Genomic DNA, 16,890 nt, shown 5'->3' with positions numbered 1-16,890 from the left:
CCTGATCCTGGAAGCCAAGGCCCAGGGCTGAGCTGGCTCACTCTCTGCACCTTGGCCCCTGACTCCAGCCCCTGAGAGTGGTCCCGAAGAGCAACAGGGCATCCCCAGACTTTCCCTCCAGCTGGGGACGGCGGCAGCTCCACTCTGCAAGGTCACAGGAGGAGGAGGGGTGAGACATAGAATAAAGATCTCAGGCTGTGTGTAAAGGAAGTTCAAATGAACATCTGGGGGGATTGTAAATCCAGAGGGGACATGTTTTTGCCCCAGTCTCCATCCCTGGAGAGCAGTGTATTCAAGGAGCCGCCAGAATGGAGTCAAAAACCAGGAGCCAGGAGCCCTCATCTTGCCCCAGCTCCGTGCTTACTGCTGTGTAAACAGGGGTTGGTTTCTCAAGCTCTCTGGGCCTCCACGTGGTCTCCTGTAAAGGGCTGTCCATGCCCGGCTCAAGGCAGCTGAGAGTACCCATGAGACGGTGTCCATCAAACTGCTCTGAACAGCGACAGCCAGGCGGACATGCCAGACCACACAGCAGCATCGTGCCAAGTTCCACGCACGGTCAGCCCTGCTCAGCCCCCAGGCCCTTCCTGCTCTGTGCAGCTCTGAGAAGAGGCGGCCTCCCAGAGCAGCAAGGAGACAGGCCGAGCCAAGAAGCCATAACCACTCAGCCTCCACCTCCCGGGGCACAATCTTCCCACCTTGCCGGGGGCCGCCTCCTTGCAGGACAGCCTGGGGGGGGTCTGCCCCCCGCCCACAGGACTCTGGGCAGGCCATCCAGAGGGCTCACCACCGCCTGCACCTTGGCTCCTGGCCCAGAAACACCACCGGCAGCAGAGAAACAACGAGCAAGGCTAAAGAGAACACCTGGGCCCTCAGCCCACAGGCTCCCAGGCACCCAGTCCATGGCCAGCCCCACACCCCGGCCAGCATTCCAGGTGCTCCTGACCCCCTGGGCAAACAGGAGGCTCGGCAGGGGCAGGGCCAGGGATCTTGCAATGATGCCGGCAGAACCCCCCCTCAGAATCACACCGCATAGCAGGCGCCAGGGCAGAAAGCAGCAAGGCCGCCCGCTCCCCAAGCCAGGGGCCCACAGGCCGTCTACAAGGCCCCACAGTGAGCTGTAGCCATCAAGAGGTCCTTTCTTCAGAACTCCCAGCCCAGCCCCTGCTCCATCCTCTCTGATAATCTCCCTCAAGATAAAGTCCCTCAAGACAGGACTCCCGAGCCTGAGAAGAGGTGGCTCTGCCCCCACCATCCCACCACAAGGCTCCTCTTGTCCCAGACAGACATTCCCCCAGGGAACCGCTAACAACGACCAGTATGACCTCTATTTCCTTCCCATCCTCTGGACACATCTGGACACACTGCGGTCAAGAGCAAGGAGTCTGCAGGGCTGGGTGACTTCTAGAATCTCACCACTCTGTGACCAGCACCATCCCTCTGCTCTAAACGGCTCTGGGGAGCCAGGAGGCGGCGCCCATGCCACGTGGAAGCTCTCGCTTCACACAGAGAGCCCCCGAGCTGCTGCGCTCTCCGTAGACCGTGCTGTCTGCACTGATGGGGGCACCTCCTCCACGGCAAAGACCCCGCTTCGTGCTCGTGAGAAACAGGACGATGACACCCACCCGGGCGCAGGTGAGGCCACGCCTGGGAGCCGCTCCCAGCACCTGTGCAGCATCCCACGGGAACAGGTCACCAACACCAACCGCACCACCGGCTGCACAGCTCTGGACCCTACCAAGCCCTAGGGACGCACACAGGACAGCCAGCGGGCTGTGGCCAAGACCGTCAGCCCCGGGGCCATGCTGAGACTGTTTTCTGGAAGCAAAGCTCATGAAGAGGAACGGGTTCTGACTGAGCCAGTGTTCAGACAGAGGATGCTCTTAACAATTTTAGATACATGTTGAAGTCCCAAAATAGGCTTTTTTCCCTCAGCCAAGCTTATGTGCAGTACTTTTCCCAGGAGAATTTCTGCATAACCAGAAGTCTCCCTTATGGCCCCTGGAACCTGACGACGGACAAAGGAGGAGTGAGGGATGACTTGACTGCTTTCTCTCCCTTTTTAACAGAGGAGACTTTATGGAGAAGCCCGTGGTCCCCGTGGGAAGCCATTTCCCCCCATCCCTGTGCTCTGAGCCCATTTCCCCAAATGCTTCCCAGAGGAGGCGGGGTCGCTGGTGGCCCACCATGGACTCAGGGGACATCATCACCAACACCGACGTGGCTCGTTATGGTGGACAGAGCACCTTGGTGGGATGATTTTCATAAGCATCCTGTGAATTCAATGTTCTAACCCCTGTCTCCCAGACGGGGAATATAAAGGACACCCCCAAGGTCACAGAGCTGCTGGGTCCTAGGGGGGCCCCACATCTTCAGACTCCTTGTCCACATCACTCTTTGGATTATAGCACAACACACGCAAATGCGTCTGCGGGCAGGTAAGTCAACACAAGTCACAGTACTGTGTCATTTTTAACCCGCAACTAAAATCCAGCTTAGTCAACTTGGAACGTCTTACTTGGGAAAGAAAAGATTCATATTGGGGTTGTAATCGGTGGCGTTACAGGCTCCAGTTCTCCTTCCCGCCCTCTCCTCACACCCTCTGATAGACGGCTTTGTGGTTCCTCACACGACAGGAGCAGACTCCGCTCCCCACCCTCAGCTCGGGGATGTATGGTGGTCAGTGGCACAAGGTGAGGGGACGGTGTGCTGGTTCGAAGACGAGACGTCAAGATCCCAGCATGCACTGCTTGCTCTCTGGTCCCGGAGAAGAGCAGGCCGGGGCCAGCCCACGGGTCCCAGGAGGAGCCTGAGAGAGACACGGGGCAGAGCTGCCCCAGTGAGACGCCCAGCAAGACCAGCGGAGAGAAGGGCCCCCAGCCCGGCCACAGCAGGGCTGCCCTGACATTCAGATGGTGCAGGCAGCCTGCGGGGCAGCAGCCTCCCTCTGTGTACTAGGACGGGGGCGTCCTATCTGGGATTCTGTCGGGAATTCCCACACTGGGAGACAAGCTGGACCCTACCAGTCTTTGGTCCAGACTTTGGGACCTTACATATGAGCGAAGTTAACTCTGAAGAGTGTGGAAACCAACTTGGGGCTGCCACCTTTTTGCTTTTCTGAGCAAAGGCAACATACAAAAATACCACTGCTGGAAGCCAGCCCCGTGGCCCGTGGTTAAAGTTCTGCACGCTCCACTTTGGCAGCCTGGGTTTGTGGATTCAGATCCTGGGTGTGGACCTACTGTACTTGTTGGCCATGCAGTGGAGGCATCCCGCATACAGAGTAGAGGAAGACGGGCACAGAGGTCAGCTCAGGGACAATCTTCCTCAAGGAAAAAAAGAGGAGGATTGGCAATGGAAGTTAGCTCGGGGCCAATCTTCCTCACCAAAAAAAAAAAAAAAAAAAAAAACCTACTGCCTACAATTACCATCAATTCATAAAAGATAGGACATTTTAACACTGAAACCAAGGAAAGAAGATCATCTTAGAACCACGCAGTCCTTTGCAAGCAAAGAAGAGTTCGGCCACCCTCCAGATGTGAGTTTTGTTCTTTCATTCTGTCACAGATCAATGAAAACTTTGTCACTGACTAGCTCCAGGCTGGGGATGAGCAACATGCCCGCTTTACAGCAGAACTGTCAGAAGAATGCGAAGTCAGTTATATAAGCCGCGAGAATGAAATCACTGTTCTGTCTGTCCTGTGACAACACAAAATTGTAGAAAACAAAGCTAAAGACGAGTTTGAGCATCTCCGTCCTGCCTTCTCCTCTGGCTGCCACAAGCCCCGTGGAGCGACCAGCATCCCGGCTACCCCCACCGCCACGCAGACGCCGGAGATGCTGGCGCCGTGCTCCCACGACGAGGACACGTGAAACGGAAAGGAAGTCAGCAGTTCCCACGGAAGCTCCCAGGGGCTCCAGGACAGGAGATCCCAAGACCAGCTCCAGGCACGTGGCTCCGTCACCCGCAAAGGCCACCTGTCTTCCTTCTGAGCCCTAAAGGGCCACCCCATCCTTCTGTCAGATATTCGGAGGCCGGAGAGAGGGAAGGGCCCCAGAAGTGGACAGTGGTCACAACAGACTCTGTCATCAATGAAACTGTCAACACCCCAGATGCCAGGCCGGCCCAAGAGACGGGAGCGACAGCGGCAGGTGCCGGCTCCAGACAGAACCTCAGGAGCCAACACATGACTGGCCAGGCCACCTTTCAGTCCATCATGGGACGATCAGAGTTTCCAACAGAAACAGCCCTTCAGCCTGAGGGCCGGATAGAAGGCCACAGCCAACGCCCAGTGGGCATCAACACGGGTAAGAAATGAGGCTCGGCTGGCGGAAGTCACTGAGACTTTGGGTCACTCGTCACCGCGGCACAATCAGGCGTAATCGGACCGATACGTCGGCGGCGAGGGTAACTGAGCTGGAGAGCTCAGCAACAGGGGCCACGGAGAAAGACGGCGAGGGTCTCGGATGTGCTTCTGCGCCCCACCCCGGGCAGGTCAGCAGCAGACGGGAGGGCTGAATGCGGGATGCCTGAGCCTCAGCCCCGAGGAGCCCAGAGCCGACCGCGAACGCAAGCCTGACCTCGCCTGGGGCACTGGGCTTCCTGGCTGCTCCCAGCTTAACCTCCCCATCAGGCCCCATGGGGACTCACACACCACCAGGGCCCAGGGCAGAGAAGCGAGGCTGCTCTTCAAGACTGGAGAGACCGGCGTCTGTCCCCCTCTGACACTGCACTGCACTCCCACCGTCATCCGTGGTCCCCAGGGATGCTTACAATGGCAGGTACCAGGGAAGACGGACCAGGTCCTCAGCTTTGCAGGCTTACACGCAGGAAGGGGAATAGACAATAAGCAAATTGCAAGATGAATACCAACTAGGTGAGCAGCTTTAAGGAAATGAGCAGGGCGAGAAACTGAGAGAAGGTGAAGGGTCCATGGAAGGCCTCTCCAAGGAGGGGACACTTGAGATGAGAAATGAGAACGTGTCAGCCATGCACAAAGCAAGGGAAACAGTGAGCAGAGCAACAGCAAGTGCAAAGGGCCTGGGGTGGAGAAGGAAATGGCCCATTGGAGGAACAGGGCAAAGCCAGAGCTGTGGATGGACCGTAGAGGGGCCAGTGAAAGAGAGAGACCAACGAGGACACTCCTGCAGCCTGGACTGGGTGCTGCCATCACCTTTGGGGCCTCGGGCAGTCCCTTCACAGGGCCACATCGCAGCCACCCATCTGGATATGCCTGTGCTTCACAGCCGACAAACTCTCCGGGCTCCTGCAGGCGGGGATGCGGGTGCACACAGCCGTGCTCGCCGTGGCACAATTTCCTCTAACCCTTCCAGCTGCCTCTCCCAGAGCTGGAGTCGTGCCCAGAGCTCGCCTGCGAAGGCCTCCCTCTCTAGCCACCACGACACCGGGTTCACCTCTCCATCCGGGTACAAGTGCGAACACACTGGCCAGGAAGCAGGTGGGCAGCGAACACGGCCAGGGGAAGTGCACGCCACGGTGGGAGCGGCAGCGGGCAGGAGGGAAACTAGTCCTCTCTCTCCAGAGCAAGTCTCAACTGAAGCCGCAACCTGCCTCCATGTCTGAGGCCTCGAGGCGGTCGGATGGCTGGACTGGGGCCCTGAGGCTTGAGATGTACTCCTGAACTCGACCCTATGAGTCTCCTGTGACCTTCTGTGAACCACCCGCCCCTCCCAGGCCTGTTCTCTTGTCTGTGAAATGACGAGATCAGATACTCCAGGAGCCTCCGGGCTCCAGGGTTCTGTGTAGACGCCCGGCCTCTTTGGTCAGCCATTCTGTCACCTAACCGACAGGCATCTGCTCAGAGCCTGCTGTGCGCCGGCCCACGGCCAGCATCTGGGGCGCAGGCCCAGACCACGGGGTGCCCTGCCCACCGGGAGGTCGGGGTCCACGACAGCTCACTGTCTTGTGAGCACAGAGAAGACGCCTCTGAGGAGCCCCAGGTGGCCAAGGAGGCTGCGGGGCGAGAGGCAGGCTCGTCCCACCCAGCAGAGGGAGCGGAGCACCATTCGGGATGTGGAGTGAGCCCACTCCCAGACTCTGCCCAGAGACGTCATGCCCCGGTCTCTAGGCCTCAGTAAAGGTCACTTGGTGTTTCAGCGTGTGCCCCCCAGAAATCCACACTTGTGCCGAGAACTCAGCACCCTCAGCAGCAAACAAAGGACAGACGCGGGACCTCTCCCCACTCCCCTCACCAGGCGAGCCAGGACAGCCGAGTCCCAATGCTGGGGGACAGGCCAGGCTTGGGGGCAGAGCGGACTGAGCAGAGGCTCAAGTCCCCAATGACAGCAGGCCTTCAGGACCTCCTCCCAGCCCCAGAGAGATGCAGAGACGTGGGAGTTATCTGCCCTGGTGGCCCTGAAGGCAGTCCTACCGTGGAACCAGGGGGCAATGGCTTTGGTGCTCCTCTCGAAGCCGGCTCGGCGAGGCAGCTGCTCCTCCTTAAACCAGCGGACGATGGCCGCTCTGGACACAGGACGCAGGGGGCGCTCCCAGGCCCTGCTGAGAAGAGAGAGGGGAGGGGGAGCATCGGGGAGGGAGGAGGGAGGGGGAGGGGATGAGGAGGAAGAAGGGAGGAGTGGAGAAGGGGAGGAGGAAAGAAGGAGGGTAGGAAGAGGGAAGAGGAGGGAGGAAGAGGGGGAGAGAGGGGAGGAAGAAGGAGGGGAGGAGGGAGGAGGAGGAGGGGGAAGGAGGAGGGGGAAGGAGGAGGGAGAAGGAGGAGGGAGGAAGAGGAGGAGGAGGAGGGGAGGAAGGAGGGGGAGGAAGGAAGGAGAGGAAGGAGGAGGAGGGAGGAGGAGGGAGGAAGGTAGAAAGAAGGGAAGAAGGAAGAAAGAAGGGAGGAGGAGGGAGGAGGAGGGAGGAGGAGGGAGGAGGAGGGAGGAGAAGGGTGGAGGAGGAAAGAGGAGAAGGAAGGGGAGGAGGAGGGAGGAGGAGGAGGGAGGAGGAGGGAGGAGGGGGAGGAGGGAGGGGGAAGAGGAGGCAGGGGGAGGAGGGAGGAGGGGAGGAGGGAGGGGGAGGAGGAGGGAGGGGAGGAGGAGAAAGAGGTGGGAAGAGGGAGGAGGGAGGGGGAGGAGGAGGAAGGGAGAGGAGGGGAGAGGGGGAGGAGGAGGCAGGAGGAGGGAGCAGGGAGGAGTGAGAAGGCCACGGTGAGATTGAACGCCCAGGATGCCCACACTGGCTCCTGTGGAGAGAATTCGCTGAGTCCAGGAACTTGAAGGCACTTTGCACACTAGCACGAAGCACAGCACAGGACACGCCAGGCACACACCAACCACGTGTTGAGCTGACATGCAGCGAGCATGCTGCCTCCAGCCCTGGGCCCAGCAGTTAAGACTTGGCTCTCACACCACGGCCTGGCCTCCCGGTCAAGGAACTATCCCCGTCTGTCGGCTGTCACACTGTGGCGGCTGCATGTCACTGTGATGCTGGAAGCTCTGCCACCGGGATTTCACATTCCAGCAGGTCCCCCATGGGGACGGGCTTCAGTGGAGCTTCCAGCCTGAGACAGACCAGGAAGAAGGACCTGGCCACCCACTTCCGAAGAAAATGGGCATGAAAACCCTGTGAACAGCAGAGAGCCCTGCATGATAGAGCGACACAAGGGGAGCAGATGGCGCAAAAGACCAGCGAGATCCCCACTCTGCTGTCCACAGGCCTCCAGGAGCTGGAATTGACTTGATGGCACTAACGACAACGACGAGATCACACTGCGTCCATTTATGGTCAAACTACAAAAAAATACAGCATCTGAGGACGGGCCTTTGACCCAGCTCCAACAACCACAGCCTCTCCGTCTTCCCCACCGAGTGAGAGAAATCTGGTAAGCTCTCACTTTGCTGCTGTATCTGCCCCTGGAGCACTGGCATTTAGTACCCCCACTGTTGTCACCGTTTTCCATAAAATAAACCTCAGCTGCCACTTCCTTGCAAACCACACAACGAGTTCATATTTCTACTGCCTTAAAACAAACCCACTCAACACACACAGAGCAGTGGAAGGTGTGAATTTTAGAAAGGATGTCACGAGAAAGACAGCAGGTGAGGTCCCATCACATGGCTCACAGCCATCATCGCGGGAGTCGGTTCTCAAACGTCCCCTTTCCTGCTGCCGCCTCTGGGCTCCCCTCACGCCCTCCCTCCAGCCCTGCTCCTGCGTGTCCGCCCTGAGGGACCGGCCCTTCTCAGTAACCCCAGATGCCGTTCCTCTTTATCAGGCAGCACATGACAGCTGCCTGGCCTCTGCCTTCTTACTCGCTTTCCCAATAAATAACTGTGCTGGGGGTGGGGGGGGCGGATCTTCCAGTTTCTAGGACTCATTCTCCTTAGGAGGCAAGAGAAGGTTAGAAATAAGAGCAAAGGAAACTCGTTCACTCTTCTCTCTCCATTTCTAAGCAGAGAATCTGATTCACCAGAACATAAATGCCAGGACGGGATGCTCCACAGGGCCACCGGGCCAGAAGCCTCGCTCCTGGGCCTGGAAGCCCGTCCCTTCGACAAGCCGTGTCCGCAGCGCTAAAGGCAGGCCCACGGGGCAGCCACAGGAGCGAGGCTGAGGCTCGGCCTCTCCCGGGGCCTGGATCTCACGGCCCCGGGTCCCCCAGGCTCAGGGTGGCGGCCACGGCTCCCCTTCTGACCACTGCATGCAGCAGCCTGGAGCCAGGGGGTCCCATGGTTCACACACCCGGGGCCTGAAGGACAAACCATCTGTTTCCTTAAAAACAGCAGGAGGGGAGGAAGGTTTTCTAAATCTTCAAATCCAGGAAACATAGAATCCGACCTCACAGAAATCAAGAATTCCCAGGCGACAGAAACCTTCACGGCAAAAGTCAAAAGACAAATGAGAAACTGAGAAAAAAGCTTATCACAAACAAAAAGGTCCTCGTCCCTAATATCTCAGGACTTCCTGGGAATGGATGAGGAAAAGACCAAAGGCACAGTGACAAAGCAGGGAGGGGCATGAACAGACAAGGAAGCACCAATGGCTCCTAAATACACACAAACCCTTTGCCCACTCACAAGTAGAAAAACAAATTTAAACCTCCACTGAGACATTATCTGACAACTCACTGCGGGAGAGGCTAAAAGGTGATGCGTTCACCGGGCCCACCCTGCGGACCACAGGTTGACGATAACCATTAGCACACCCTTGACCAGTGACCCCACCTTTGGGAATCTCCCCCACAGACGATAATTGTCTGTGTGTAAAATTAATGTCTACGAGGTTACTCATTAAGGGCAATATTGGTAATAACCAGAGATTTAAAACACCAACAATGTCCATTAGTATCGTCTTTGATAGATGAATTATGACAGATCTCTGCAGTGCAAATACCATGCAGCTGTAATGAGAAAACCAAGTAAAAATAAATAGCTAAGAATTGATATGAAAAGACCTCCAAAATACAGTTAAATGGGAAAAAATCAAGATGCGGCACCATGTGCATAATATGCTACCTTTCATGCAAAAAAACTAAAATAAAACAAAAAACAGGGGCATAGAACTTTTTGCATTGGCAACTGCAAAAGGGCACTAGGAGGGTACACAGACCAGGAAGGGCGGCTCCTGTTGTGGAGGGGAACAGAGTAGATGGAGGCAAGGATGTCAGTCAGCCTCTTCTCCATATGTCTTTTCAACCACTTTATGTGTTTTGGGAGTCGCATAAATGACAAGGGAGGGAGGGCGGGAGGAAAGGAAGAAATGCAGATGTAGTCAGCATGCCCAAGACGGCAGGGGAGGGAGAAGGGGAGGAGAAGGGGGTTATGAATAATCCCAAATCCCACAAAACTCTGACAGCCTTCCATCATCTGGGGATGGAGGGACTTCCTGCGGATTAACCACGGCCAGGGAGCCGGCCCGGCTCTTGGTCCAGCCCTCCCTGGGGCCGCAGCTGCTCACAACCATGGTGCATGTAGGAGCGGGGGACCAACCTTGGGGCTGGCCCAGGGTGGGCCCAGGCGGAAGATGGAGAGGCTCCAGGCTACCTCTTGACCTCTGTCCTCGCAACAATGGGCGGTCACTTGAGCGCCCTCGCCAAACCCCTCTGGAGACTCGCTGTGTGTGGGACCCTCCTGCACCGACCCACGCTCATCGGCACACCCGGTCTCAGAACCCGGGACGCACCAGACCCCCGTGGGTACAAACCGCGGCCGGCCCTGCTTTCCAGGCTGCAGGTCCTATTTAACCCCCCTGAGGTCTTACATCACAAGCTCTTCACCTGGGGTCTTGCGGACCTTTAAGCGCTTGAAAGTATACGCAAACATCTTGGAGTATTTATGTACGCGCACTTTGGAGGGAAGAGCGCGCAAAGCTTTGTTTAGATTTTCAAAGGAATCCTAGACCCCAAAAAGGTTAGGACGCCCCACTCCAGAGTCAGAGACCTCCCATCCGGACTCCTCCCCTCCCGCTGCTGCCGGTTACACAGACTGGGATGCTGGGGCCCGCAGAGCGGACGACTAGCCCCAAATTGCACCGTAATTCGGTGGCAGAGTCGAACAGGATTTCCGCGTTGCGCGCCCCCGCCCCCGACACGGAGCCCCCAACCCACCTGGCAGGCACGGCGAGGGGTCCCGGCGGACCAGGCCCTGGCAGGTGGTGGCAGAGTCTGGTCTCCTGCTCGTGGCTCTGGCCGAGCTCTCGGAACATGGAGCTGAGGCCGGCGACCGTGCCCTTCTGGATGGCGCGCAGCGAGTGGCGCCGGTATTCGTCCCGGGCGCGCTGGGCACGGCGGCTCCGCTCCTCGTCCGCCGCCTTGGACCGACGCACTGGAAAGGGATGGAGAGCATGTTCGCCCAGCCCCGCCACCCGGGCTGTACACTGTGCAAGCAGGGGCTGGGCGCAGGCTGGGAGCCCCGGGACTCACCCACAGTCCCAGGACCCACCTGGATCCACCCACATGGGCTGCATGGAGGCTCAGAGCCCCAGAATAGCAGGGCAGGCAAAGCCCTAGCCAGCTGACCCCATGGCACTTTAGGGTTATCTGGCTGTTCCTGCCACCCTGTTCCAGGATGAGCCAGCAACCTCTGGACGGATCCATCTCCATGTATCTTCCTTCCTGGGAGTGCCCTGCTCAGAGTGGCCTCTCCAACCTGGTGCCCCTCCACCTGGGCTCAAGGGCACCTGTCAAAGTGTCGGCATGTCCAGACACCACCCCATCGCCCACATCACTGTAGGCTCTCTCCCCTCAGGCCTGGGTTCTGGGCTTCCCCTGCCATATCTCGTTGTAGCCTCTTCCCGAGGGAGGAGGGCACACCACTCTTTCTGCACAGAAGCCCAGCCTCAGGGAGGTCAGTAACTCGCCCAACGTTAAAGAGCTGATCAGGGGTAGGGCCAGGCTGGGAACGCAGGAGCATGTGGCTCTGAAACCCCCACATCTCTTCCCACCACACAGACCCCACCTCTCAAGCTTCCTTTGTTGTAAAATCACGTGTCTGACACCAGAGCCCCTGCTCTTTCCTACAAAACCCGAAAGATCATTTAAGACGATCCAGTCCAAGCCTCTCATGTTCCTCATGGGGAAACTGAGGCCCAAGAAAGGGCAGTGATTTGCCAGCAGGGTCAGTGGCCAAGCCAGGCCAGGAACAATCCTTTCGGTGATCACAGGATGAGCTGTTGGAGACACTGGTGTCCCCCTTCTGACACCCTTTTTCTGCGGTTTCCACCGGCCTTGGCATCTGGGGAGCGAGTGTGTTGGAGGGAGCGGGGAGAGGATCCTCTGATAGCTGTCACTCCACAGGTTTCCAGACCCCAAGACGCCCTTCTCTCCAGCCTCCCGGCTCTTTGTCTTTCTTGAGGCCGGGCCCCGCCTCAGCCAAGTGGCCTTGGAAAGACACCTGTGCATCTGTCACTGCTTCTAAAACTCAAAAGGGAGTCCTAGACCTGGGAGACGGCCATGGGAGGGCACAGGAGGCAAGGTCTAGAATTAAAGCCAATTATTTTGTAGTCTGATTGCATCTTGTCAGGCCCCCGTCTGCCTCGAAAATCCAGCCCTTCTGTGGAGGACTCTGAAGCTGGCCACGTCCCCCTGATTGTGTGTGACCCGTGATTGCACTAGCCAAGCAGGTCACCTTCCCTGCCCCGAGTAAACCCATGGTCTATTTCAGCTCTAACCCCATCCACACCCACGCAGTGACACCTACAACCTCCCCAGCCAGAGGACTGGGCTCTGCTGTGTTTGGAGGGGCCACCGGGTAAACAGCCCTGATCTACTGCTCAAGATGTCCGAGACCCTTCCTTGAAACATAACGTCCCCCAGGTCTGAGGGAGGCCACGTGGAGCCTGACCCTCAGAAGGCATTTGTGGAACAGAGGTCACAAGGTCACACACAGAGACTCCAGTGGCTGCAGGCTCCCCGGGGGCAGGCAGGCAACTCTCCTTGGCCCACTCGTTGCTGTATTCTGGTTCCTCGAGCACAGTCGGCAGGCGGTCCACATTCTAGGACGACTGTGCCGGGTCCTAGCTGGGTACAGAGACGACAAGAACAGCCCTTTACCTCAAGGCACTCAGAGCTGCGCTGGGGAAATAAGATGCATCAATACCCCTAACGCAGTGAAGACGGCGACCGGCAGAGAATCTCAGGGTTCAGGGGCAGCAACACTCCTGTTCTGTGAGGAAGTGGGAGCCATGGCTGAAGACGGGCATCTGACTGGGTCTGGACAGGCCAACAGGAGTTTCCCAGAGAAGGAAGAGAGAGAAAAAGCCACCCCAGGGAGAAAACCTGGGTCCAGTGCCCCGTGGCCTGTCTGTAAGTTCCGGATCCTGCGAACGCCACGCCCGCCCTGCACAGTGGTAAGAGGCCCAGCAAGGCCAGGACACCGGGCACGGACTTTGTGTCACAAGATTGCAAACTAAACACAGAGGCCTGTGCCCTACTGAGGCTGGCGACCTTGCTGGTGACCCGAGAGACAGCGACGCTCACGGACACCAGGCAGACAGGTTGCAGAAGGAAGTCACGTGCAACCAGGAAGTCACTTATAGGTTCTCGCAACTCAGCCAGGTGAGGCCCCTAGCCGCCATCACTCAGAGACGGAGCCCAGCCTCCCCCAGCCCTGCCCTCAGCCCGCTGTTCTCTCCCCGAAACCTGCAGGGCTCTACGGCACCCGGGACAGAGGGCAAGCTCTTCCACCCACCTGCTTTCCCACCCCCGGCGCCTCTGCACCACTCCCACTCTGCACCTGGCTCCACAAAGTCCTCGCTGCTCTGTAAACCCTCCTCTGAGCAGCCGCGTCCATGTCGCAGTCCAGCCACCCTGCAGGCACCCAGTGAGGACCAGACCTCCACCAGGCCTCGGCAAGCCAACCCTGCTGCTGGCCTGGCTGTGGACAAGGACTGACGTGCAGTCAGACAGGGCACGGGCATCTCCAGAACAGCTGTCTTGTTCTTTTCCTCTCCCTGCACCTTTTTTTTTTTTTCTTGAGGAAGATTAGCCCTGAGCTAACTTCCACCGCCAATCCTCCTCTTTTTGCTGAGGAAGCCTGGCCCTGAGCTAACATCTGTGCCCATCTTCCTCTACTTTATATGTGGGACGCCTACCACAGCATGGCTTGATGAGTGGTGCCATGTCTGCATCTGGGATCTGAACAGGCGAACCCCGGGCCACCGAAGCAGAATGCGCGTACTTAACCACTGCACCACCGGGCCGGCCCCCCGCATCGTTTTTCTTTGATATAAGTGACATATAACCTTGTGTAAGTTTAAGGCATTCAATGTGTTGATTTGATACGTTTCTATACTGTGACAATTGCCACCATAACTGACACCTAACCCGTCACATAATCCTCATTGCTTTTTCACGGTGAGAACATTTAACATATAGTCACTCAGCAACCTTGCAGCACGTACTACAGCAGTATTGGCAACAGTCACCACGCTGGGCATCAGATCCCCAGAATGCACTCATCTTTCAACTCAAGTCCATGCCCTGTGACCGCTGCCCCCCAACCCCGTTCCTCGCCAGCTCCCATCTTAGCCCCTGGCGACCCCCATCCTGCTCTGTGTCTGCAAGATCTGCTTTTTCAGATTCTACGCATATGTTACATCATGTAGTATTCGTCCTTCTCGCTCTGATCTATCCCACTTGGCGTAGTGCCCTCAAGGTCCATGTATGCTGGCGCCAACGGCAGGATGTCCTCCTTTCTCGTGGTGAGTAACATCCCACGGTGTTCACGCCACATCCTCGTCATCCCTTCATCCGCTGATGGGCACTTAGTTTCCGTCTTTTGGCTCCTATGAATATTCTGCATGAACACGGGAGGGCAGACGTGTCTCCAGTCGCCTGTTGTCATTCCCTTTGGATGTGTACCCAGACCTGGGATTGCAGGAGGACGTGCTAGTTTTGTTTTTAACGTTTTGAGGCACCTCCACACTGTCTTCCACAGTGGCCGCGCCAGTTTACGTTCCCCCCAACAGTGCACCAGGGATCCCCTTTCTGCACAGCCTCGCTAGCACTCTATACCTGCTTTCCTCAGAAAACCCCGAATGTCCCCAGGCCTCAGTCTGCACATCTGCAAATAAGAACGATGCGAATGGCTTCCTCAACGAGTTATTAGCAAGATTAAATAAAACATATAAAAACACTGCAAACTATGAAGTGCTTTGGAAAAGTAATGTCTTATTAAGTCCGGGCTCTGACCTTGATCCTGTCTCCAAATCTGCCAGAGCCTGAGTCTGAGGCCAGGCTGCCTGGGTTCAGACCCCAACTGCATTCACCAGCTGTGTGACACTGGACAAGTTACTTAATCACTCTGGGCCTTTGTTTCCTCATGAGAAATATGGAGATAGTAATAGTCCTCATAAAGTTGTTACGGAGATTAAGAGAGCAGATAATATAAACCATGTAGAACCATGTCAGGTGCCTATTAAGCACCACAGGAAGTGTTAGCTGAAATTTTTATTTTCGTCAGCCCTGGGATCGCCACGGGTGACAGGGAGCCATGAGCAGCTCTTGGCTGTCCAGGGTCGGGAGGCACCGTGATTATCAATAACCTGGCATCTGCTCTGGGTCAGTTTTCAAGCAGCTCACCCTAAATGATGCTTCAAAATCTTAAAAGGTTGCTTTAGCTCCTTCTCAGAATCAGGGGACGATTCGGGCTGCGTCCCATGGATCTGCCAGAACTCATGGAGGGAAAACAACCAAGACGGACATCCGGAGCCACGTTAGGAGCTGCCACAAGCATCCTGTGCCCCGAGCCAGCACATACGGGACTGTCCTTGTGCCCCGGAGGACCCACCACAGAGGTGAGGGCCAGACGGAGCCCCCTGCTTCCTCCCACGGCCACGTTCTGACGCCACGCAGACCTGTCCAGCAGGTGCAAGGGCCCGCACTGCACGCAGAATAAAGGGGCACGTGGCCATTCCCGTTTCTAAGGTAGGTCCCCGGTCTCCTTTCTCCGTCTGTTATAGGGAGCGTGAGCTTCATCTCACAGAAACACTGTGAGGACGACTGAGACAGCACGAAAACGCTGAGGGCCTCCCATGAGAGCCTGGAGTTAGACAGTAAACATGGACCACCCGCAAGGAGACGCCACCTCCCACCCATTAGGACGGCTGCTATAGACAATTTTAATTAAAAAAAAAAACAGAAAATAAGTGTGGGCGAGAATATGGAGAAATTGGAACCCCTGTGCCGTGCTGGTGGGAATGCAAAACAGTGCAGCTGCTGTGGAAGACGACACAGCAGTTCCATAAAAACTAAACACACCATTACCATGTGATCCAGAAATTCCAGTTCTGGGGATACACCCAAAAGAAATGAAAGCAGGGGTTCAAACAAATATTTGTCCACCCATGTGCACAGCAGCATTATTCACAGTGGCCAAAAGACAGAAGCAAGCAAATGTCCATCTACGGAGGAATAGATAAACAGTGGAATATTATTCAGCCTTGAAAAGGAGGGAAAGTGTGACACCTGCTACCACACGGATGGACCTTAAAGACATGGTGCGGAGTGAACACGCCAGACACAAAAGGACAACACTGCATGATTCTGCGTCTGTCCCACATCTACTTTGAGTCGCTGTGTTCACAGAGCAGAGGGCAGAGGTCTCCGGGGCTGGGCTGGGAGGATGGGGATTTGTCATTGAGTGGGGACGGTTTCAGTTTGGGAAGATGAAAAAGTTCTGGAGATGGACGGTGGTGATGGTAGAACAACAATGTGAACGTGCTCCACACCACTGAACCACACACTTGAAGATGGTTAAAAGGGTCAATTTTATGTTGTACTTTTTACCACAATAAAAAAATGGGCATTCTGTAACATTCTGGCGTCATGAGCACTGCGCTGGGAATCAAAGACCTGCGAGGTGTCGCCGTCAGCTATGTGTGTGCCCACATCCACCCCTCAGTCCACCCGTCTGTAGATCCGAGGGGACGGTCCCTTCCAGCTCTGCCCTCCCACCACAAGGACGCTCCCACCTGCCCAGCCTGGGTCCCTCCTGCTCAGTAAGAAGCCGGGGGTCTCCCAGTGTCTGCAGCCCAACCTCACGCAGACAGACCTGGGAGCCAGCCGCCGCGGGCGTGGGGGTGGGGGCGCTGAGCATTCTGCCTCGCTCTGCTCCTAGCTCTCTGTCTAGCCTACGGCAAGTCTTCACCTCCCTGGGTCTGCGTTTTCCCTCCGTGGAAAATAAGGGCAGTGCCATCCTTCGTCCAGGGCTGCCCAAACTGCTAGGCTGTTCTGGGATCATGTCCTCATCCGGGCTCAAGGCTCCAGCTCAGTCTCGACACTGAAGAGAGACACCAGGAGTTGGTTTTCCTCTTCGCTCCGGAAACACAGCCAGGCTGGTGGCGGCAAGAGACAGGGTTTCTGTACACCATCGTTGGGCGGCCTGTGGACGTTTATTGAGTATGTGTGTGTTTAGCGCCCTCTCTGTGCCAGCTCTGTG

General features: G+C 56.9%; 1 protein-coding gene across 1 annotated transcript in view; it reads right to left on the bottom strand.

The window, feature by feature from the left end:
• SH2D4B (SH2 domain containing 4B) overlaps positions 1-16,890 on the bottom strand; it is a 92,794-nt gene that overhangs the window by 16,862 nt on the left and 59,042 nt on the right. Inside the window, exons 6-7 of the mRNA XM_046652788.1 lie at positions 10,560-10,776; positions 6,390-6,517 (exon numbers count right to left, since the gene is read on the bottom strand). Coding sequence (XP_046508744.1) covers positions 6,390-6,517; positions 10,560-10,776 — 345 coding nt within the window. The remainder of the gene's footprint in view (positions 1-6,389; positions 6,518-10,559; positions 10,777-16,890) is intronic.

The sequence above is a fragment of the Equus quagga genome, chromosome 2 (genome assembly GCF_021613505.1).
Source record: "Equus quagga isolate Etosha38 chromosome 2, UCLA_HA_Equagga_1.0, whole genome shotgun sequence".
In the NCBI taxonomy this organism is placed as follows: Eukaryota; Metazoa; Chordata; class Mammalia; order Perissodactyla; family Equidae; genus Equus; species Equus quagga.
The sequence above is the reverse complement of the archived record's forward strand: the minus strand, read 5'-3'. Positions and strand labels throughout refer to the sequence as shown.